The following is a 24015-nucleotide window of genomic DNA, read 5'->3' as shown; positions in this document are numbered from 1 at the left end:
ACATCCAACCCATTTTAAGTTGAAGGCAAATAGCTTGAGATCATTGTAACATTTTCCTAGATTATATACTAAATTCCCCTCAATGACTTTTCCATTTACTGTAGCTAGTAGTATTACAGACACACTTATTTTAATGACATTAGCAATAAGTGTATTTAAGTTATACCAACCCAAGTTTTCCTTTAGACAAAAAGATGCTTTCTTGTTATTGCAATTTTAACAAAACAAAGTTTTTAAAATCCACTCACTAAATGCGAACCATGTTTGTTTCAGTTGAAAGTACATGCTTATATCAGTCTGAATTCCGATGTGATATACAGTTAAGTGAGAATTTGGCTGTTCCTGAAGACTGCTGTATTCCTGATAACAGTGCCATATACCTTGAAAAGGAGAGAAAAGTAGACTAATATAAAATATTTTCTGAAATATGAGCTATATACTTATAACACATATCTACATGAAACTGATCAACATGGTCATTTTTACAAAGGCAAGATTCACATTTATACATTAAATATTTTATAGGCATTTAGTAGTCCAAATGTGCTATTGTATTCAATATAAATGTTTTCAGCAACATCTGGCTTTAAATGTCCTTTTAACTAGAAACAACCTTAATGTCCATCAATAGCGACAGATTAAAAAAATTATGGCATATTTGTACAGTAGACTATATCCATATAAAGAGGAGAATGTCTAGTGACAGTGAATAATCACTAGATGTTTTGTTAAGTGAAAAAAAGATAAGTACAAAATCATATAAAAAATGCTATAATTCATATAAGAAGTAAGAACAAAATATGTATTTTCTTAGACACAAAGTATCTCTGGATACATAGAAATATACTTTTTGCTTCCAGGGTGGGAAACTTGGTGACTAAGGAATAGAATGAGAAGGAAAATTTTCACTGTATCAACTTTTTATCTCTTAACATAAAATCTATTTAAAAAGCAAATTTTAAAAATCATTTAAGTTGAAAAAAGCCCTTTTGAAATCTTTTTGATGGTGAAGTCATGTCTTGATGGAACTATCTAAAAGCATATTCTTATCAAAGATTGTGTCCAGGCAAGGCAGACATGGACTTACTGTATTTCCCTAAGACTGTATTTCAGACTGTATTTGACTTTTCACATGGTCTAGATAAAGTGGAAGTAAAAAACAGAGTTAAGGGGTCTATTTATTTTAATTATCAATGGGTCTGGATTAGGTCCATTGGAAATATTCTAGCAGTAATAAGGAAAATAGCTTCTAAAACCTCTAACTGTAAACTAACAGGTTTTTTTTTCTAGACACAAGGTGAGAGGGTAAGGCCCATGGAGAGACACAAGACTAAATTAGAAAGGACAGTTGTTTCCTCAAAGAGATACAAATAAATCCCTTTCTCTTAGGCATAGCTTTCCCTGTGAATTTTTTAAAATTCCTTTAAAAATGCTTTATGGAATATTTGATACATACAAAATTATATGTAATGCAGATGTCAGTTTTAAAGCATACAGTAAAATAGATATGAATGCATTGCCTATCTTAAGATTTTATCATCTTAATTTTGCTCTAATTACACAAAATAAAAATTTTTCTTCTACCTGAGATTTTCATCCTATCATACCCACTGCCTCTCCCTGCCAAAGAACAATTATTCTGAATTATGTGCTTATTATTCTCTTATTTTAACAGAAAGATATGTTGAAATCTTTTCTTAAGGGATATTTATATCTCACATAGATTTATTACTTATTGATTTATTATTAATTCTTATAGTTCTATGACTTTTGAGGCTATCTTTAGATGCATATATGTTTAGAATTAGTATATCTTTTTAGTAAATTGTATCCTTTATATCCCTAGCAATGCTTTTCATTCCAAAATCTATTTTGTCTGATATTATTATGGCTACTGCAGCTTTCTTTTGGTTAATGACTGCTAGTATATTTTTATCTAGCCCTTCACTTTCAAACTTCCAATTTCCTTATGTTTTGCATAACTTCTGTAAATAACACAGCTCCAATTTGTATGTTTATATTTTAATCTGACCTGACAATCTCTGCATTCTAACTGATGAGCTTAATACATTTATATTTAATGTATTGCTATATTTATTTTTGTTTTAAACTTCTTATCTTTGCTTTTCCTGTTCCACTTTGTACCTGCACTTTCCTTCCAATTCTTGTCCTTTAAAAATTGATCAGTTTTGGTTTGTTTACTTACATTCTATTTTCCCCCTACTGGCTTGGAGATATCTACTCTATTTTTAGAATAAATTACCCTTGAAAATTGACTATGTGTACTTACTAACGAAGTATAAAGTCAACACAAGAAAATACAGGAAACTTAGATTATTCAATAATCACCCAAGTCTAATTATTCCCCTGTATTTTACTTATGTACAGTTAGACCTCAAAAAATTGGATATTCTCATTATTTTATACAAAGTTTCTTAAGCTCTACCTACACATCTATCAATTCATTTTCTTTGCTCACCGTTCTTTCTTGTATTTCATACTTTTTTGTGGAATCATTTTCCTTCTTGAAAGTAGGCATTCCTTTAGTATATATCTATTTGTAAACTCTGGTTTTTACTTATCTTAAAATATCTTTATATTACTCTCATTTTTGAAAGATAGTTTTGCTGGATGTACAGCTGTAGGTTGACCATTATTTTTTCTCAGCTCTTGGAAGGTATTATTCTACTTCTTCTGTTGCTGTTGTCTGCTTCAGACTAATTGTTCCTTTGTATGAGATCTGTCTTTTCTCTCTGGTTGTTTTTAAAATCTTTTGTCTTTGGTATTTTGAAGTTTCACAACAATTTCTTTCTTTTACAAGATTAATTTCTTGCTCTCTAATGGATCATTCCAAACAATATACAAGCATGTTGTTCTTTCTCCCATCTTAAAGAATAAAACAAAAGATATTCTACTTTCGACACTCTTCCCCAAATCCACTGCCCAGTTTCTTGTTCCCCATTGAAATAAAACTCTCCAAAATAACCATCTATATTGTCTGTCTACAGTTCCTCTCCTCCCATCCTCTCTCAATCCACTCTAACTAGACTTTTCTTTCTCATTATTCTACCAAAACTGCCCTCATCAGATTACCAATGATCTCACCACATTTCTAAATCCAAGGCCTAGTCTCAATTCTCATCTTTCTTGACCTATTGGCCCCATTTGACATGGTTTATCACTCCCTCCATTTTTGTTTGTTTGTCTTTACCTTGACTTCTATAACATCACCTGCTTTTAGTTTTCAAAAAAACCTGTTTTTCCTCAGTTGTATTTGCTGGTCCCTTCTCTTCTCCCTGACCTCTTAATGTTGGAGGGCCTCTGAATTCAGTCTTTGGTCCACATTTCTACCTAGACCTATTTTCTTAATAATCTCAGCCAGTCTCATGACTCTAGTGCTCCTGACTCCTAAATATATTCCTTTAGGCTAACTCTCTCTCTCTAACTCCAGACTATATATTCAACTGCCTGCTTGACATCTCCACTTTAATGCCTTATACACATCTCAAACTCAGCATGTTCAGAATTACACTTCTGATCAATCCCCTTTCTAAACCAAGCTTGTTCTGCTCAAACCTTCCCTATCTCAGTTGATGTCAACTCTATTTCTCCAGTTACTTAGATTAAAACCTTTGAAGTCATTCTTGACTCCTCACACTCTCTCATGAACTGCATTCAATGCATCAGGAAATTCAGTTGGTTCTACATTAAAAATCTATATGCCCATCCTTACTGCTACCACCTTGGTCTGAGCTTCCCCCATGTGGCACATGAATTACTGCAATAACCTATGCATTGATCTCATTGCTTCTTCCCTTGCCTCACCACAGTCTCTTCTCAACACAGGGACTAAAGCTGTCATCATTTCACAGCCCTTCTCTGCTCAAAACCCTACCTTGCTGCTCCATTTCACTCAGTAAAAAGCAAGATCTTATAATAATCTATAAGTCTCTGGCTCTCCATAAATTCTATGACCTCATCTCCTATTCTCCCCTTTACTCAGTATGCTCATCCACACAAGCATTCTAGCCATTTCTTCAACAGCTTCCACCTACAGGACTTTGCTCTAGCTGTGCTCGCTGTCTGGAACTTTTCGTTTATCTCCAATGGTTAACTCCATTGCCTCCTTCAAGTGTTTTCTCAGATCTCATCTCAAAAAGGCCTACCCTACTAATACTGCAGTTTGCACTCTTTGCCCTACCTTGATACTCTCAACCCCTCTTTATCTGTTCTACTTTTTCTTTTTTCCATTGCAAGCATCACCTTGTAATAGATAATTTGCTTAGGCTATAAGCATCAAGAGAGTAAGAACTTTTGTCTTGTTTACTGTTCTTTCCCAAGAGCCTAGAATAGTGCCTGTTACATAGCAGCTGCTCAACTGATATTTGTTGAATGAACAAATGAGAATGTACAACTAGATATGGGTTTCACTTCCCTTACTCTCCTTGGATAATTAATTAGAACTTCCTGTATCTTTGAATTTGTATCTTTCATCAGTTGTAGAAAATTCTCAGCCAATACCTTTCAAATATGCGGATACATTTTTGACCCTTCTCAGTCTATTCTCTATCTCTCTTAACCACACAATCATATTTTGTCCTCTTGTCACATTCTGCTGTATTCTGAATAATTATTTCAGAGGTTCATCTTTCAGTTCATTAATTCTCTATTTTACTATTTAACTTACCAACTTAATTTAAAAATAGTTTATTTATTTATTTATTTATTTATTTATTTATTTGGCTGCACTGGATCTCAGTTGCAGCACATGGGATCTTCGTTGCGACATGTGGGCTCTTTTAGCTGTGGCATGCGGGCTCTTTTAGCTGCAGCATGCGGGATCTACTTCCCTGACTAGGGATCGAACTGGGGCCTGTTTGAGAGCTTGGAGTCTTAACAGCTGGACCACCAGGGAAGTCCCTATCAATTTAATTTTTAATCTAACACTTTATTGCTTTGTTTTGAAAAGTTCTGTTTGGTTCATCTTCAATATGCCTGGATATTTTTGATGATTTCCTATTTTTTAAATTATATTTTTAATTCTTAAACATTTTATACATGATTATCTCATGTTCTGTACGAGAATTCAATCCATATCTGAATTCTTGGAGACCTCAATCTGATGTTTATAGTTTCTTTTGTTTCTTGCAAAAGACCATTTTCTTGCATGTTTGGTAATTTTGATTAAAACTCATACTTTGTTCATTTTAATCTGTGGAAGCCTGGTGATCTGAATTGAAGGTGCTTTCATCTAGAGGGGATTTATATTTGTTTCTGTTGGCAACCCAAGGGTACTACCAAACTGGGGTCATTTTATATGTTTTCCAGGACCCCAGACCTACTCCAGGAGTTTCAGGTCTGACCCTCTACTCTTCTGCTGGCTCTAAGTCTCTTGATTGTAGCGCTGGTATGGTCTCCCCATAATTTCACATGTGCTTCCTGCTTGGTTCCCCACTTTTTAGCTTGTGGGTTTAAAATGTTTTTTCTTTGGGGGAGATTTCCTTTATTCCTCATAAGCTCATCAAAAGAATACATTATATAAAACAAGACAATACTATTTTCTGCCATTATTTCATAGCTAGAGGACCCTTCAGATTATTTAGTTCCTTCAAACTGGTGGATGTGAAAATCTCAGCAGTGTTTTCCAATTTATTTTTCTATTGCTTTCTCACTCCTGTCCTAGTGTTTGTTTGTTTTTAAAGGTATGTTCCCTGGGCTTCAAATCTCTTTCCTCAGTAATACTCCTGCATAATAGCAAAATAACAGATACCATAGAACAATCACTATGTGCTAGGCAGCTCCCTAAGTACTTTATATACATTACTTATTTAACACTCACAGATTCCTACTATACAGTTGAGGAATCTATGACTTAGAGACACTATGTACTTGCAGAGCATCAACACGATTAACATGTGATGATTCTAGGATTGTGCCTTTTTCAAACTCCAAATACATGTTTGTAACCATGGTGTTATATGGCCTCCCCTCTTGTATCTCTTAATTGGTTCTGGTCAATGAGAATTGTTCACATGCCCAGACTCTAACATGGCAAAGGGAAGGGGATATTTTGAGCTCCAAGGAGGAAAACAAAAGAAAAAAAAAGCCTTTCAGACAAAAGGTTTTCTTGGAAGTTTCAGATTAGGGGACAGCAGTCCTTGCATTCCTCCACCAGACGGACCTGCCTCTTCATGGGCAGCTGCACAGGAGGAGCAGATGAGGAGTAACACCTGGAGAGACCTGAACAACTCTCCAGAAACTCAGTAAGGAGAACGAGCAGGATAGTAACAATAACCCAAGACGAGCTGAGTGTTTCCTGTGCTCCAGGGATTGCTCTAAGAGCTTTATATTCATTGTCTCACTTAACACGCAGTCTTGTGAGATGGAGATACTGTTATTATGCCGATGTTATGGATAGGGAAACTGAGCCTTATAATCATTAAGAAATTTTCCAAAGTCCCCCAGTTACATTATGGGGCTAGGATTGGAACTCAAGCGAGCTATAGATGTTGGGGATTCTGCTGGTTTCTGATAGTGACATGTGTAAAGCTCTTCTTTGAGTGACAAAAATAGGAAATTGTTATTTTTGGTATCTGTGACCATAAAAATCTCATTGTCCATCTAAATGGTGTTGTAGGGGAAATCATTCTTTTGAATAGAAACCTCTCAAACATTCATATATTGCCCATACATTATTAGAAGACTAAGAAGAAGCTGCCAAAAGAGTTATACTGTTCATTAGGAGAGACTTCACTTCCTTTTTTAGTGTTCGCATTTTTCCTGTACTGTATTTGGCAGGATTGAGTTAATAATTAAAGTTCTACTTTGAAATAAAGTAACTCGCATCCAATAAGTGTAATTCAGAATATTTGCCTCTAGAGGGTGATGCCTCATTGTGGAGTACTGGCCAATTATTAAAATGTGTGACAGTACCTGGATTAAAAGTTCTAAGTTGAAAGAGAAAAATAGATCAATCACACTTCTGTCACTATGCAGACCTGGCCTTTGATCAGATAGAAAAGTCAAAGGACTAAAAGAAATTGTCTGAAATATTTTTCATTAACCTAAAAAGGATTCTTTTCACCTCCTTCTTTAATACCCATGAGGCGTGAGACCAAAGGCTGGTACAGAAAAAGAGTAGAACTTTTTGATAGCACTTTTTTTTTTCCAAGATAAAGAAGAAATAATAGAGATGATATATGCAAAATTAAGTAATTTTTCTCAACTTAACACCTTTTGGAAGGGAATAATTAAATCACTGCAAATAAAATGCTTTCTGGTAACTGATAACAGCAACTGAAAAGAAAAAGATCATTTTGATATTTGGTGATTTGAAGTGGGATGATACCTACCATAAGCTATAATGCCAATCACACCGAAGGTGAAGAGCCAGAAGAGGAATCCAGCCGTGAACCTCAGGAGTATCACGAACATCCAGCTGAGGAGCATGGCGATCGTCAGGCCTCTGGAGGAAAACATGCACAACAAGTACAGCAGGCAAGTGCGCTAAACACAACATGATGAACACAGCAAGGCAACACTTTTTCCTATTCAAAATAATTCTTGATTATTTTATCTGGCTATAGAAACACTTATAACATTAAAAAGTATCAATATTTTTTTCTGTTAAGATGTGCATGTGAAAGAGTAGGACTATCAGGGACTTTATACACGAAGCATTTACGTGCCTAGGTAAACTGAAGTTCAGTGTCAATAGTTGTTCCAGGAAAAAACTCAATTCCTACCTGCCACAGTCCTATTTTTTTCCTTCACACCTACTCGCCAAGTATAAAAAGCATGGATAAAACCTATCCATGAGGAAATTGTGCTGTTCTGTCTACCTGGTGACTAGTGAAAAACCTTATGTAATATAAGTATCTAGCAGTAAGGGAACAATCTTAGGCAGAAAGACTGCCCCACACAGTTGCTGAATCCATGATTTTGAAGTCATTACCATTCTGGTCTAATTATCTCTAATCGTCTGTGATGTCTAACATCACTAGACACTTATTTCAGGTCCCCAGTGATCTGTGGGTCATTATTTGGAGCCATGATAAGGCTTCTGTGTCTCCTGGGCCATGCGACTTTATCAAGCAATCAACAGCATGACTATTTTCCTTCTAACTTCTTCCTGGGATTTGACTGAGCTACTAGAGGTACATCTTTCCCCCCCATATATCCAGGTTAAAGTCACATTGGATTCTTGGACTTCCTAGGTGGCGCAGTGGTAAAGAATCCTCCTGCCAATGCAGGGGACATGGGTTCGAGCCCTGCTCCAGGAAGATTCCACATGCCACAGAGCAACTAAGCCCGTGCACCACAACTATTGAGCCTGTGCTCTAGAGCCTGTGAGCCACAACTGTTGAGCCCATGTGCCGCAACTGCTGAAGCCCATGCACCTAGGGCCCGTGCTTTACAACAAGAGAGGCCACTAAAATGAGGAGCCTGCGCACCACTACGAAGAGTAGCCCCTGCTCGCAGCAACTAGGGAAAGCCCGTGTGCAGCAACGAAGACCCAACACAGCCAATAAATAAATTAAATAAATAATAAATTTATAAAAAAAAGTCATATTGGATTCTTATAGGTAATTTCATCAAAGAGAACTCACTAGGATTGGAAATTTAGCTGATGCTTCTATTAAGAACTGACACCGCCGGTGCTATCTGCAAGTTTCCAAACAGCAACAGACAAAGACTAGCATATGTGTTGAGTTTATTGTCTTCAAATATTATCTTTAAAAAGAAAATATTAATAACACTGTCACTGGATAGATGACAGCACGTATCAGAGTACCTTCTCAGCTCATAGCCTTGTAGAGCCTGTGCTTTTAGTTTCAGAAGCCATTCCCTTTTAAAAATCACAGATACTTTAATGCTGAAATATTCAACATCATTGAATAATTTTTCTAGGGCATAGTCCAAGGGAGTTATTTAAAAAAAAGGTCAGAGGGGAAGAAAAAGAAATGTAGCTCTTTTCTACTCTGTGTTTTTAATTCCCACATAAAAATTCTAACTGAATAAACTAAGTCCCAGCATGTCAGTCCTTGGCTTTATAAGTATAAAATAGATGAGAACAGAAGAGTTGAAAATAAAGCGAAGTATGTATGTTCCAACAGTATGTTTATGTTCTAGCAGTTCTAGGTGTTTAGTCCCTGGGTAGAGAGTATTTCAGTCTGTGTGCCCGGAGTGAGGAGGGCAGGAGAATCTATCATAATTTACAGCTTTTTCAGGGAAGAGTGGGAAAGCACCAAAACAGAGGAAAAACATAGAAATTATCTAGTCATATTTGAGTCTGACAATAGGGGTACCAGTTTCCTGTCAAGTATAGACTCCAATCTCTGCTATGAAGATATATCCTGAAATACATACTGAATATAATTACTGTAATTGTTTAAGACAAAGCATCAAAATGAGTAAAATCTCATAAAACTTTCTAGTTTTATAGCTCTAAAAACTACTCACTAGTATTTTACACAAAATGCAATTTTGACTTTATTAAGCACCTTGTAGCTAAATATATCTATCTTGTTCCCTTAATATTTTTATAACTGTTCCTTGAATCCACATTTTCTATGCATCTCTATGGTCCAAGAACCATACCAGGAGTTAGGAAAATAAAGATGAGTTAGACATAGTTACCATGGTAAAGAGTTCATAGTTTATCAGATTGAAAGAGGAAGGTAAATAAAATACAAGATGGTGGTGCTATATAGAAGATAGGTATGTGTTTTTATATATAGGTATGCACTCATGTACACACACACACACATACACACACACACACGATGACTAGGAGGAACACAGAGGGGCAAGTAATTTGCTATATCTGGGGAAGTCAAGAAAGACATCATAAATGACCCAAAAGCTGATTTTAAATAATAGGATGGAGTTGTCCAGGACCCAAGGAAGGATATGCTAGGAAAAAGAACAGAATGTGCAAAAACATGGGGGTTTGACAGTCTAGGGATGGGCATGCTATTTGATGTGTTTAGAATATGGGGTTAATCAAGAAACATGGATAGAGATAAATCTGGGAAACTAAGCTGGGCCAGGTTGTAAGGGGCCTTGTAAGTATCTGAAGAAGTTTTCACTTTATTCTTTGATCACTAGGGAGTCACAGATGCTTTTAGGGTACTTAAGGTACAAGAAGGTGACACAAGAGCCAGAGAGTAATGACAGCCTTGGACATATCAAAACATGTACATGCTCCAGAAGAGTGACTACATTTTCCTTTGTTTCAGAAATGCAAATGTTATGTCTGAAAATTTGAAATCCCCTCCTCCCTTCATATGTCTCTTTCAGCTTCTCTTGGGTACAGCGACGTTGATGACGATGGCAACAAACATTATGTGGAAGGGCTGGGTTAGAAAATAAGAATGGTCCTTTGGAGGTCAAGGGAAGGACAAATGCGTACCAGAGAGATAACACTGCATCCACTGTAATGTGTGATGGAAAGCAAACAGCCCAGATACGGTCCCATGTGACTTCAAGTATATAAGAGTGTTTTTACTAGTAATTTAAGATAATTAAAATTTACATTCTTATAACTTTCTGCTACCACTGAGCAGATTTCCAAATATCTTTGCCTCGTCTTCACTCTTCCTGAAAAAGAAAGTGGCTGGAACTGAAATCTGAGTCAACCTTTTATTCATGAATATGAACGGGGAATTTGAAGAAAGAAATTCTATAGTGATAAAATCAGAACAGGGCTGGGAAAAGAAACACCTAAGTTTTCACTTACATGAGAATCCAATACCACGTTGTTGCATAGTCTTCAAACACTTTCACTCCAATTGCCCTTGCATCAAGGACTTTATTGATACCACTGAATTCAAAGAAGGAAAAAATCAATTATTTTTTGACTACCACTAAACAGAAATGTTCTTGTTATGATAAAAGGGATTTGGAAGCTGCTGTTCTAAGCATGTTTTTAGAAATCATTTATCACTAGTGACTCTTTTCCTAGCCACAACAGTACATGAGGTGTCACTTTGGTAAACCTACAAAGGTAGCCATAGCTACACACAGAGGGAACACGGCTTTCAAGAGTGGTAAACAGACACCTTTCCAACATAGGCAACACACCCTCAATGTTGCAGAAACCTCACTATAAGATACGAATTTAAATGATAGGATCAGCTTTTAACTTATAAAATCCATAAAGCCAAGAATGAATATGATATTTAATTCCCCTTAATCTTCTGACAGCTCTGTAGCAGGAAGGCACAAAGAGGCACACACAGAAAAGTGCACAAATCGTTAGCATCCAGTTTGATGAATTATCCAGGTGAACACACTTAGTAACTACAACAGTCATTCCTTTCCCCCATGTGCCCCAATTACAACACCTCCCCCTTCCCCGACAGTAACCATAATCCTGACTTTTGTGTTAATAATTGCCTAGTTTTCTTTTAGTTGTGCCACTTATATATGCATCATAGGTAATGTAATTTAGTTGTGCTTACTTTAAAAATTTTTATCAACGGACTTGCACTGTTACTTTATGATTTCCTTCATATAGCTTTATATTTGTGAAGTTCATCCATGTTGCTATTATATTCTAAATACATAGGAATTGCACCATTCTACTTGGACTGCTAAAATCTTTCAAGAAAGAACAATACATTTTTATAGTATCTTTATTTTTTACTTTAAGCTCAACAACTAAGCTATGAAATGATACTGTGTGTGTTTATATTTGTGCACATACATGTCTGTGTGCACTGCAGGGAACTGTATTTCCCTATAACTTGGAACACCGTGATGCATACAGCCAAGGGAAACAGAAAATTTACTTCACTGTGGTTAGTACATAGAAATTCGACCCAGTACTGAAACAGCAGTGTCATGGTTGTCTCACCTATCTTAAGGCCCCATTCCCTCTAAAACAGCTAGCAGTTTTATTATTTCAGTCATTTTTTAAAGATGGTGCTTTAAAAAAGCATGGGTTTTTAAAATTATGCTCATTCAAAAGTAAATTATATAAGGTCTTTTATTCTGCTTCCTGATGTCTCATTTCTATACCTGTTGATAATGAAAGACAATCATTTTGAGAAACATAATTGTTCTTTCAAATTCATTCTGCTTTCTCCTTCACTTGGCTTTCTTAATGAACACATACCAAATTCTCTAATCCACAGTGACATGGATATTTCAGGATAATACATAATTCCTCCTCTATAACCCTTAACCTAGTGGAAGCTTTAGTTTGGGGACAATAATGGAATGCATCAGAATTGAAAATGGTAGTGTAAACAACATACTCTGCAGCTGCCCTGAGTTCTACAGCATTTCTTGTCTTTCCACTTCCATCTTCAAACACTGTCTTATTTCCTACCGTTAAAGTGCCATTTTTAGTAGAGAAGTCAGGGAAACATCTCTGGAGATCTGTAAAAATAAGTAAAAATTATGATAATCACTTTTCTTCCTTCATGATGTCCTCCCTTTCTTAAACCTCCTGGTTATTTATAATCAAATTCTTACTAGAAAATGTATAAATTGCTCAATATAAATAATTATCCATTACTTGATAATCAGATTTTCTGATGATTCTAAGACTGACATGAAAAGCAAATATGATCATAATCTGAAGCTACATTTAAACTTGTTGACTATTTTATACATGGTGTATTCATCAAGTAGCCATAAGAAGGACACACAGCACAGGTTTTATAAAAGTAATACTGATAACCTCTCTTATGGTAAACATATTTTAATAAAAAGGTTATATTTACCTCAATGATTGGATGACTTTACTTTGTTATTTTAAAAAATTCTTAGATACTCCTTGAGTGAAACCTTGAAAACCAGAGTTTAGTGAATAATTCCTTGGGAAATAAGAATCAGCTCAAACTTTAGGTTACTAAGACAATTGAATTTTTATTTGCAAAGTCTTACTAACCTCTCTTCCAGCTTCTTCATTTACAAGTTTTTTTTTTTTTTAGAGGGGCTGGAAATGGGAATTCTAAAGCTATCAGAAATGGCCCACACTTTGAAAACTAGCATAATTTCTGAGAAGAGTTAATTTACCATTCAATCTTCTATGTGTTTATCTTTAATTATACAGGATCCTTGCCTCTTTACAAATCTTTGTCGCTAAAAATGTTTTAAAACCCCAAATTTAAATGAAGAGGGAGGAGAAATCAGTAATGGATCATTTTTGTATTTTTTCTTACAAGAAATATCGCAGACTTGCATGGGTTCATATTGAGTTTAAACCTGAAAAGATGAAAGCAATTGATACAGAGAAAGAAGAAATATTTCCTCATAAAGCTTTTCCTGACTTTCCTGGCTTAAAATGATCTGGTCTACCCTCCTTCATCTTCTGTAGCATTTATAATAGGGATGACTGCTTCAGTACCCTCTCTTTATCCTGCTCTTCCCTGGCAAATTTGACAAAGTAGTCTCTACCAGATGCTTCTATTCCCTCTCAGTCCAACCACCCTTCTGTCTCCACCCCCTCCATGGAAATTATCTTCCCAGTGATCCCAATGACCTCCTAATTGCCAAAACTTCCAAATATTTTTTAGTTTTCATCCTGCTTGAACCCTTTACCTAGCACAGTGCTTGGTACATAGTGGATCTCAGTAAGTATTTGCTGTCAAATGAGTTAACTTTCTATTGAATGTGTCTTTGACATGGGAGACAACCCCTGCCTTTTAAAACTCTCTTCCCTTGGTTTTCAGGCGCAGGTTCTCTCCCGCCTTCCCTCCTGCCTGTCTGTGTACTCTTTCTCTTTCTGTTCCTTCAGTATGATTGTTCCCACATACAGAGCTCCCCAAACTTGCTCTACATATTTTTTCTGGACAATAACTCATCTGGTCTCTTCGCTTTAATTACTAAATATGCTCATTATATGTTTGGAAAGTAGAGAAAATTTTATGAAAGAAGATACAAAACTACACATAGTTTTACCCCCCACAGTGAACCATATTAACATTTTGGTGCATTTCCTTCCAATCTTTCTTCTATAAGAAATTTTTTTTGAGAGTTATAACTATACAGAACATGAGATATTGTCCCTTGTTTCCTTCTTTTAGTATTACTTATTTCTGGTTATAAAATCTTTAATGATTGAATTTTATTAGCTGCATACTGTTGTTTCAAGTACTATACTTAATCCCCTATTGGGGGGATAGAAGTTGATTTCAATGTTCAGCTTAATGTTTCCTTCACTAGACTGTGAAGGACTGTGCCTTATTCATTTTTGTATCCCCAATGTACATTTCATATTGTGTGATTTAACCAAACTATTCTTATAAGGGCAGGACTATATGTTATACTTTTATACCTATTACATCTTCAGTGACTGATTCATTTTTACCTTTTTTGCATAAAAATTTGTAACATTCTTCTTGACTACAGACCCTTGTTATCCAGGGCTTCCTGGTTAAATGCAGTTGCTGGCCAGGCCTACATCTTTGCTGCAGGGTCTTCAATGATCCAGAGAAAAGTGATGGGAGCATGTAAGACATGTTTGTTGGTAGCTACTTCAATGGTACGTGACTTTCTACTCAAACTGATGACTGTTGTCTTTCTTCCATTTTAAAAGAAATATACTCATTTTGGAAAAACAGAGATATAGAAAAAAGAAGAAAGAAGAGAGGAAATGGCCATAGTTTTGCCACCTCCAAAACAATCACAATATTTGGGCATATTCCTTTCCAATCTTTTTCTTTGAATAGTTTTTTGTTTGTTTATTTTATACAGGCTTGCCATTATAATGCATATAGTATTTTTCATTTTATTTAACATTGTAACATATACACATACTTATCATGTGTAAAATTTATAAATATGTCACTTAATGAATACATCATAATTTATTTAAGCATTTCCTTGCTCTTGGATATTAAAGTATTTCCTTTTAATTTTCTCTTCCTCTTATTTTTTGGAGGTGCTTTTTTGAATAACACTGTGATGAACACCCTTATGTAAAGTTTTTCCTCTGTAGTTAGAAATATATCCTTAAGAAAGGAAAATGGGTGATTATTTCATTTTCTTCTAAATAGTTAAATAAAGCTTATAAATTTTAAAGAAATATATTGTTGACTCATTCAGGAGACATATAAGTATTTCAAATTTCAAATTATAAATATAAGTATATGCCCCACCCTCACTCCCCAGGCAATTTCTCAACAAACTTTTTGGCTGAATTCAGGGGTGGATGTGTTAGAGTGTGTCTGTGCTTATGTGTGTTCATAGAGCACCAAAGAATCAACCTGACTGGGCTTTTAAAAATCAGTTTTCAAACTTTTGTATGTGTGTTTATGCAGCCAAACCTAAAACCTCACCAAGCACCAGTGGAACATCCCCAGCTGGAGTCAGAAGAATGGGCTTTATAGCTTTGGCTTTCTTCCTAATTAACTCCGGGACCCTGGGCCAGTCATAGGACCATTCGAGACCTCAGTTTTGTCAATTGTGAAATAAGGGAATTGAATTAAATAACTTCTTGGTAGATTCTGTGTTTCGAAGGTAAAATAACAGCCACTTACAAGGTTTGCTTGGAAAAATCGCTGTTGGACAATCGTCATCCAGTAAAACTTCTGCAAGAGTCTAAAATTGAAGAGTATGTTAACATTTCAAAGACGATGTGATGACAAGTTTTACTCAAAGTAAAAATTTTGTCCTTTAAAAATTCAATTCCCTAATAATCTCCTTATCTCAAATTACTCCCCTAATAAGAGTAATTGTAAGATTATCACACATACATGCTTGTTTGACACTCTTAAATATCCTAACTGTAATTCAGTTGCATTGACAATAATCAGGTCAGACCTGCTGAAACCCAGGCACATCTTGAAGGTGTGTATCTTTGTCTTAGTTATATCCTCAGTCTCTAATCCTCTAATTTTTTTCTGGAAAAATGGCATCTTCTCTAATTTAGGAAGCCATTACTACTAATTAACATAATAAGGCTTTAGAATTTCCCAATGAATCTTAAATCTAAGTAGTGTTTGGGGACTTTTTAATTGAGTAATTATCAAACCAGGTTTGGAAGTAAAATTCTTATTACTACACAGCCATGGAGCTTTACCACCACATTAATGAAATGGTGACTGCAAATGACATTTAGCTCCTAGCTCTGCACAGCAAAAAATCCAACTAGGGAATTTGTTGGTGTCAGGCAATAGTTGATACTAATTTACCAAACCTAACAGTCTTGTATAACAGCCCAAGTCTACAAAATAATATGCTATAAATTGTGTGTGTGTTTGTATATACACATGCATCTGTGTTTTAATGAAATGGTACCGTTAAATGGTACCATTAGTAATCATTTCCAAGAAGATTTTGGAGCTTGTCCAGTTACAAATGCTCATGTTACACTTGAGATTGAAACAAGGTAAATTCTTCTCTAGTTTTAAGCTTAAACACACATACCTTTGCAGGCTTAAGAAAAGCAGACTTGCAGAACTGGCTGTAGTATGTCCAGTAGTCTTTGTCTTTTCTGTACATAAATTGTATTTCCACGTAGGTTAAAAATCTTTCTGGGCAGTTGGAGACACAGATCTGTGAAATAAAGAAACACAGTAGTGGGGACTGAATTGAGTTGAACAAACTAAGGAATTATCTACAAGGTTAGACTTCTAAATTACCCACCACTATAAGAGAGCAGAGCACCATTTTCCATCTAAGAACTTAAATCAATTTTCTAAATTTACTGTAAAAAATAAAATTTCATGAAGTAGTTATCAACCTCTACTCCTTGCCCTTTGATGTTAATATTCTGTTAAAACAATAAAATGCTGTACAATGACAAGCATAACTTTTACCTTCTGATTTGACATAACTGTAGATCTACATGCAAGCTGTGAAAAATAATAGATTCCATATACCTTTCATTCACTTTTTGCCAGTGGTAATAACTTGCATAACTATAGTACAATATCACAATCAGGAAATTGATATTGTTACAATCCACTTGCCTTATTCAGTTTTCACCAGTTTCACATGCATTCATGTGTGTGTGTGTGTGTGTGTGTGCGCGCACGCGTGCGTGCAGTTCTATGCAATTTTATCACTTGTGGATTTGTGTTACATCTTCTACAGGACAGTGATGAACTCAATGAAAATTTTTTTGTGATTTTCTGAATTAGTAGATAAGAGTTTAAAGCAAGATTAATTCTGCCTGTGTGGCTTATACATTTTCAGGGTTAGAATCTAGCTTTCTTTCCTATATATGAATAAAATGGTAATTAAAAATGCTCCAAACATTGATAACTTATAGCACTAATAACTATCAGTACCAGTGAATTTTCATAACATAATTGGGGGTTTTATTACCATAAGAAACTAACAAAATTAGGGCTATTTGTGGTAATCAATTGTTATTGCCTTTTAGCAACAGCAGTCAAATGTGGGCAGAGAGGTCACTCTAGCAATTATCTTACATTAATGAACTTTGGGGTCCTATTAATGCCAAACCAGATCTCCGTGCTAGTCCACAGAGCCACCACAGAGTGACTGCAATCCACTTAGTAACTCCACAGAGAGAAAGCAGAATCAGGGAGGATGCACTCTGTTGATTTTGCTTTTGTTTGTCATAAAAAAACAAAGATCACAGGAAGCCATGAAAGTTGCAGTCAGTCCTTGAACATTCTCTTCTTCGCCTTCAATTCCTCCTTATGAAAGCCTTCTCAGCTCTGACTCGCTCCATCTCCCTGCTTACTTTGGTAACTATCCTCACTGACTAGATTTTAGCTCAACCCCCACTGGCAGTTAGGTAAAAACACGGCTGCTGAGCTGACATCTCTTTCTCATCTTTTGGGTCATGTCTCTGCTACACGAGGACATTGGTACCAACCCCACAGCTAAGGTAGGAGGTGGATAACTAAATGGGTACCTCAAATCTCACAGTTAATATTGTTTTGTAGCAGCAGCAATCCAATTTCTTTTAGAAGTTTTGACAGGGTAAACAACCCATCTCCATACTCACACCTTCAGGTGAGTTTTCTCTTTCTCAGCCTCTCCTACCTACAAGCACATACACATGCATACGCCTCTAGAGAAAATATTGAAAGTCTCACAGGTATCTTTCTATGAAAACTGAAGAACTGTCTAGGGACATTCACAGCATCCAACATGCTCACATGTTTTGGAAGAAAACGGAGGTCATTGTCAATGCAGATGTCAAAAGTTTACTCTGATTAGTGCTAAGCTGAAAAAACCATTAACATATTAGGAGCTACCTCACAGACATTTAGACTTTGGCAATTTACTTGCATGACTCTGAAAGATAACTGAACTAGTTTCCCTGTTGGATACACTTAAATAGATTTATAAAAGCAAATACTCAATGTAATAATGTTTTCACAGCCTTTAAATGATGGTAGGAGCTACAGAGTTGAGGCTATGATGATTTCTGTATTTATAAATACACACACATACAAGGTACACGACACATCTAAAAGTGCGGTGTACGCGACATATAAAAGAAAGTAATTTAAATGGTAGTAAAATGTTTTGTTAAAGAGAATCACATCAAATTTCATTCCAGACACAAATGAGCTGTTAAAAAAACAATATAGCAACTGCTCTTTACTCTCTCTATCAGACCAATTTGTTCACTTCAAATAGGGTGCTGATTAGTAGCAATCATATAATTAGCCAAAAATGAAGGTCACATTGAAGTTGAGTATCCTAATTGATCAAGGTCTGTCCTTTAAACACTTATGACACATGTCTGGACCATGCTGCAGTTAACAAAAAACACTATGCATAAAAATATGGCTTGGATCAGTAGATATACTATTGCCTGGCAGACTGAAAGCAATTCTGCATTATTGGCAGCTAATATATATTCTGATTCAGTTCTGATTCTTTGTATAACCACAAAGGGGCACCTTGAATATAGTTTTTCATCATTATTTTTACACCTTCCATTCATATAGGGTTAACACTCTAATATAAATTAGGATTTGGTGAGTGGAAGGAAGAGTTACACTGAAGGTTAAAACTACGTTTGCAACGAAGAAAGGATGATCTAGTAAATAATTTATGAAATGTAACAAAAAGCATAATGTGCAAGGATTTTTTGTTTCATCCTGGGAATGATGGATTTGTATGGTATAGTGGAAAATTTTCTAGACTGGGAATAGGAAGACATTAATTCTCTCATTCATTCATTTACTCATTCATTCCACAAATATTTATTGATCACCTACTCTGAGCCTGTTGTAGGCACTGGGGACAAAACAGATAAAAATCCCTAACTTCAAGCTGTTTACCTTCTAGTAGGGGGAGATGGGTAACAACAAACAAATAAAATTTTTTGCTATAAGATGGTAGCAGGTGTTATGGAGAAAAATAAAGCTAGAAAGAAGGCCAGAGGATGAAAATACCAGGGTGGAATTCTAATTTTAAATAGGTAGTCAATGGAGGCCTCACTAAAAAGGTAACATTTGAGGAAGACTTGAAGTGGACTAGTGATCATCTGGAGAAAGAGTAGGCTAGGCAGGGAGATCAGCAAAGTCCAGGGCTATGAAATCAGTGCTTTCCTGGATCCTTTGAAGACAATAAATGGTCAGTATGACCCTAGTGCAGTGAGCAGAGGGAGAGCCACAGTATTTGTGGTCAGAGTCGGGCAGTCAGTGAAGGACCTTGCAGGCCATTGTTAGGAATTTGGCTTTTAAGATGAGTAACTTGGGAAGCTACTGAGGGTAGGGGGCTTGAGAAAAGGAGGGACATAATGTGACATATTTAAACAGGATTGCACTGGCTGCTGGGTAGAAAAAAAGACTCTAAGGGGCTGGAGGCAGGGGCAAGAATAGAGGCAGAGAGACCAGTCAGGAGGTCATTGAACTAATCTAGCTGGTTCCTTGAAAAAAGGAGGAGATAGTGAAAAGTAGTTTGGTCCTGGGTATATTTTGAATGGAGACCAGAGGAATTAGCTCACAGCTCAAACATGAGTATGAGAGGAAAACACAGGATGATTCCATGGTATTTAATGCTGGCCTTAATTGAAATAGAAAAGACTGATGGCAGTGGGGAACAATTTTAAGGATAAAGTCAGAGACTAGGAATTGAGTTTGGACATGTTAAATCTGAGAGACCAACAAAATATCCATGTAGAGACATGGTATAGGTGTTTGGATACAAAATCTGGAGTTCTAGGAGCAGACTTATCTGGACATGTAGATTAGGAAGGGCAGCATGTTAAACCACAAGACTAGGTGCGATCACCAAAGGAGTAAATGTAGATACTGAAGAGGACCAAGCTTGGTGGAGGAGGAAACTCCAATGTTTAGAAGATGCTGGAAAGAGGGAGAAAAACCGTCAAAGAAGACTGATAGGGAGTAGCCAGAGAGCTGGGAAGAAATGGAATGTTGTGCCCTAGAAGCCAAGTGAAGAAAGTACATTAAGGAAGAGGGATTGATTAGACAATGCTGTTAGATCACATAAATAGGGCTTGAGAACTGACCATTGGTTTAAATATATGGAGATCAGTGGTATCAATATCATTTGGAGAAAATGGAATAGGAGTAAAAGCCTCAATGAAAATGAGAAGAGAGGATTTAGACACATTGAATATTAACTATTCTTATGAGGAGTTTTGCAAAAAAAAAAGAGGCACAGAGATATGAAGCAGTAACCAGAAGGAGATATGGGATCAAGGAGATAATTTTTTAAGATGGAAAAAATAATAGCATGTTTGTCTACTGATGGGGATAATTTACTAGAGAAGGAAGATAGTAATAAAAGAAAAAAAAAACCCAGATTACTGGAGTTGTGTGCTGGAGTTGGTGAGTGAGGATAAGATCTAAAGTGCGCACGGATGGGCTGACCTTGGGCGCACAGGCTGCTCCTCCCCAGTGAGAGCAGGGAAGGCAGAGTAAATACATGAACACAGATGATGACAGGCAGGCAAGTGGAGGTCAGTGTGGGAGCTTGTAAAAGTTGTCTTCTCAGTGGAATAGAAAGCGAAGTCAGGGGCTTACATGGAGACTGGGAAGAAGGTTTTGGAGGTTTGAAGTGAGAGGAAAAGGTGTGAAATTGTTTTCTAGCAGAGTAGCTAGTGAATGGACAAAAGGTCTCCTATGTGATTGTGAGACAGCATTAAGGACCTCCTTGAGATTCGTGGTCCTTAATTTAATGGACTGTTTTGTGTGTTTTCTGCAAGAACACACAGCTGTCTGGGTTGAGGCATGGAGTAGGCAAAAAGCTGCATTTAGCCATGAATGAGGTTTTGCCAGGGAGGTACAACTAAATAAGAGAGGGCAAAAGAACTTAGGGTTTATATAAGGGAGTGATTTTTTTTTTCATTTTTTATTGACGTATAGTCGATTTGCAATGTTATGTTAGTTTCTGGTTACACCAGAGGTACAGCAAAGTGGAACCAAGGGGAAGCAAATAAGGCAAAACCATACTAAGTTTTTGAGGTAGTCGTACTGCCAAATTCATGACCTAACCTGAAAAGGCCTTTGACTGTTAAAATAATCTTTGAGATGCTAAACTTGCACAATAAGAAGAGGTCTTATTTCCAATGCTCAGCAAAGGTGTGGCCTGAGGCTGACAGACAGGAAATAACTTTCCAGTTGACTAAGCAAAGAATCATAGGATGTGACTGATAAGAAACTTTCTTCAGAGAACACAGTCCAGGTCGAATAAAAGACTGTTCTCCAGCGCCATGCACTAAAGACCACTGTGCACTTATACCCCCTCCCTTTCTGAATGGGAGTTTGTATTCTAAGTTTCCTAGCCCCGTTCCCCATTGTGCATTTAGTGTCAAGACCTGATGGAGAGACTATCCATCATGCATAGATCCTAGACTATGGGTTAAAGACAGTACCACGTGGGATTCTAGGTTGTGTCCGTTGGGAAGAAGGGTGCTCTGGAGGACAGACAGATAGGCTATGGAAGACACAATGAACTGCCCATTGAAGTTTGTGCCTCTTGTTTCGTTTGTTCGTGGTATACAAGAGGCTGGTCAGCCCACAATTACATTGCTTTATTCCTTCCTCTTTGCATCTCAATGTAAACATATAAAACTAACGTCTTGGTATATGAGTAGAAACATAACGTGTGATCCTACTGATTCAAGGCTTTTAAGAGCAGGGCTGCTTTATTCAGCCTCAAATACTGTCTTATACTGTTATATGACCAAAAAGAAACTATTGTATTAAGTCACTGAAAAACTGGGATTTATTAGTTATGGTAGCTGGCTTTATTCTTCCTAATACTGATCTTGAGAAAAATATCTCCACTTCTCTGGGCTGCAGTTTATAAAAATAGGTGGTTGGACAAGATAATCACTGAGATTCCTAGTGATACTAAAATGATTAATCTCTGCCTTTTTTTAAATTGTATGTGAACAAACATGGGCTTATACTTCTGTCTTCCCCCCTTCCATAAATTCATCATTAATCACACATACCCAGAACTCAAATGGAGTTTCTCAGTTCTTTCATCCAAGAAAATTCAAAATTGCTAAAGTACCAGGGAGACATTTTTTTTGCCTTACCTGTCTGGTAGGGCACTGTAGGTTTACCACCACGGAGGGACTGGTACAGCTGAGCAGGTTAAAGTAAAACAAAATGGTCTTGTTCCTAAGAAAACAACATAATATTTTTAGTGACTGTGGACATATTTCATATCATTTCAGACCCCGTATACTTTAACAAAACATGACCTTTAAAAGTTGGCTTCATTTCCTCCAGACAGTTGCAATATATTCCCCAACTCCCCTTTAAGCTGCCTAACACTTAAAGCACCTTTCGGTAATAGTAAAAAGTTGAGATAATCAAATTGTCCATCAATAGGGGATTGGTTAAATAAGGAATTCCACATCCATAAAGTAGAAGGCTACATTGCCATTGAAAATAATGTTGAAAAATGTTTAATGGATGAATTTAGGAAGCAGATTACTAAAGACTACTAAAATATGTTCTAATTTTAATTTTGCAGAAACAGATATAATACATTATATGCAGAAACAAATTATTGTATCTGAATGATGGGATTGTTTGTTTAGATAATTTTTGTACTTTTATGGATTTCATAAGATAAACATGGATTAGTTCAGTAATCTGAAAAAAGATAAATTGAGTGATATTTTCTCTCTGTTTAAAATTGTGCTCAGGGGCATAGTGATGGGTGGGTTGGTACTTGGTATCACTAGCACTGAGTGGTTACTTTGCCATCTGGCAAGCCATGGTTTTCCTTTAAATCTCAATTTCCTCATCAGTAAAATGGGGATAATACCAGCCTTATCTACTTAACAGTGGTGTTGGGAGGACGTAGGAAATGTGTTGTGGACTCAAGACAAGAGGCTGTCCAACTTTACGGCATATCAGCAAACCTTGGGGTGTTTGTTGAAAATCATGATTCCTGACTCCTTCTTAACCCTTAAGAGCACAAACCTCAGGATACAGGGCCTAGGAATTTACATTTTTTCCCCTATGCTCCTCAGCTGATTCAGATACAGGTGGTCTACACACCATATCTTGAGAGAACACAGCCTTAAACATTCAAGAGTTCTTCAATATACGCAAATCAATCAACGTGATACACCATATCAATAAATTGAAGGATAAAAACCATATGATCATCTTAATAGATGCAGAAAAAGCTTTTGACAAAGTTCAACATCCATTTATGATAAAAACTCTCCAGAAAATGGGCATAGAAGGAAATTACCTCAACATAATAAAAGCCATATATGAGAAACCAAAAGCCAACATCGTTCTCAATGGGGAAAAACTGGAAGAATTCCCTCTAAGAACAGGAACAAGACAAGGGTGTCCACTCTCAACATTATTATTCAACATAGTTTTGGAAGTTTTAGCCACAGCAATCAGAGAAGAAAAAGAAATAAAAGGAATCCACATTGGAAAAGAAGAAGTAAAATTGTCACTCTTTGCAGATGACATGATATTATATATAGAAAACCCTAAAGACTCTACCAGAAAACTGCTAGCACTCATTGATGAGTTTAGTAAAGTTGCAGGATACAAAATCAATGCACAGAAATCTCTTGCATTCCTATACACTAACAACGGAAGAGCAGAAAGAGAA

General features: G+C 36.3%; 1 protein-coding gene across 1 annotated transcript in view; it reads right to left on the bottom strand.

Moving 5' to 3' along the window:
* Positions 1 to 24015, bottom strand: part of SLC44A5 (solute carrier family 44 member 5) — a 348242-nt gene that overhangs the window by 26187 nt on the left and 298040 nt on the right. The window contains exons 5-11 of the mRNA XM_057695206.1: positions 22463 to 22547; positions 16384 to 16512; positions 15495 to 15555; positions 12264 to 12387; positions 10742 to 10825; positions 7353 to 7465; positions 249 to 380 (exon numbers count right to left, since the gene is read on the bottom strand). Coding sequence (XP_057551189.1) covers positions 249 to 380; positions 7353 to 7465; positions 10742 to 10825; positions 12264 to 12387; positions 15495 to 15555; positions 16384 to 16512; positions 22463 to 22547 — 728 coding nt within the window. The remainder of the gene's footprint in view (positions 1 to 248; positions 381 to 7352; positions 7466 to 10741; positions 10826 to 12263; positions 12388 to 15494; positions 15556 to 16383; positions 16513 to 22462; positions 22548 to 24015) is intronic.

This window comes from Hippopotamus amphibius, chromosome 1 (assembly GCF_030028045.1).
Source record: "Hippopotamus amphibius kiboko isolate mHipAmp2 chromosome 1, mHipAmp2.hap2, whole genome shotgun sequence".
In the NCBI taxonomy this organism is placed as follows: Eukaryota; Metazoa; Chordata; class Mammalia; order Artiodactyla; family Hippopotamidae; genus Hippopotamus; species Hippopotamus amphibius.
The sequence above is the reverse complement of the archived record's forward strand: the minus strand, read 5'-3'. Positions and strand labels throughout refer to the sequence as shown.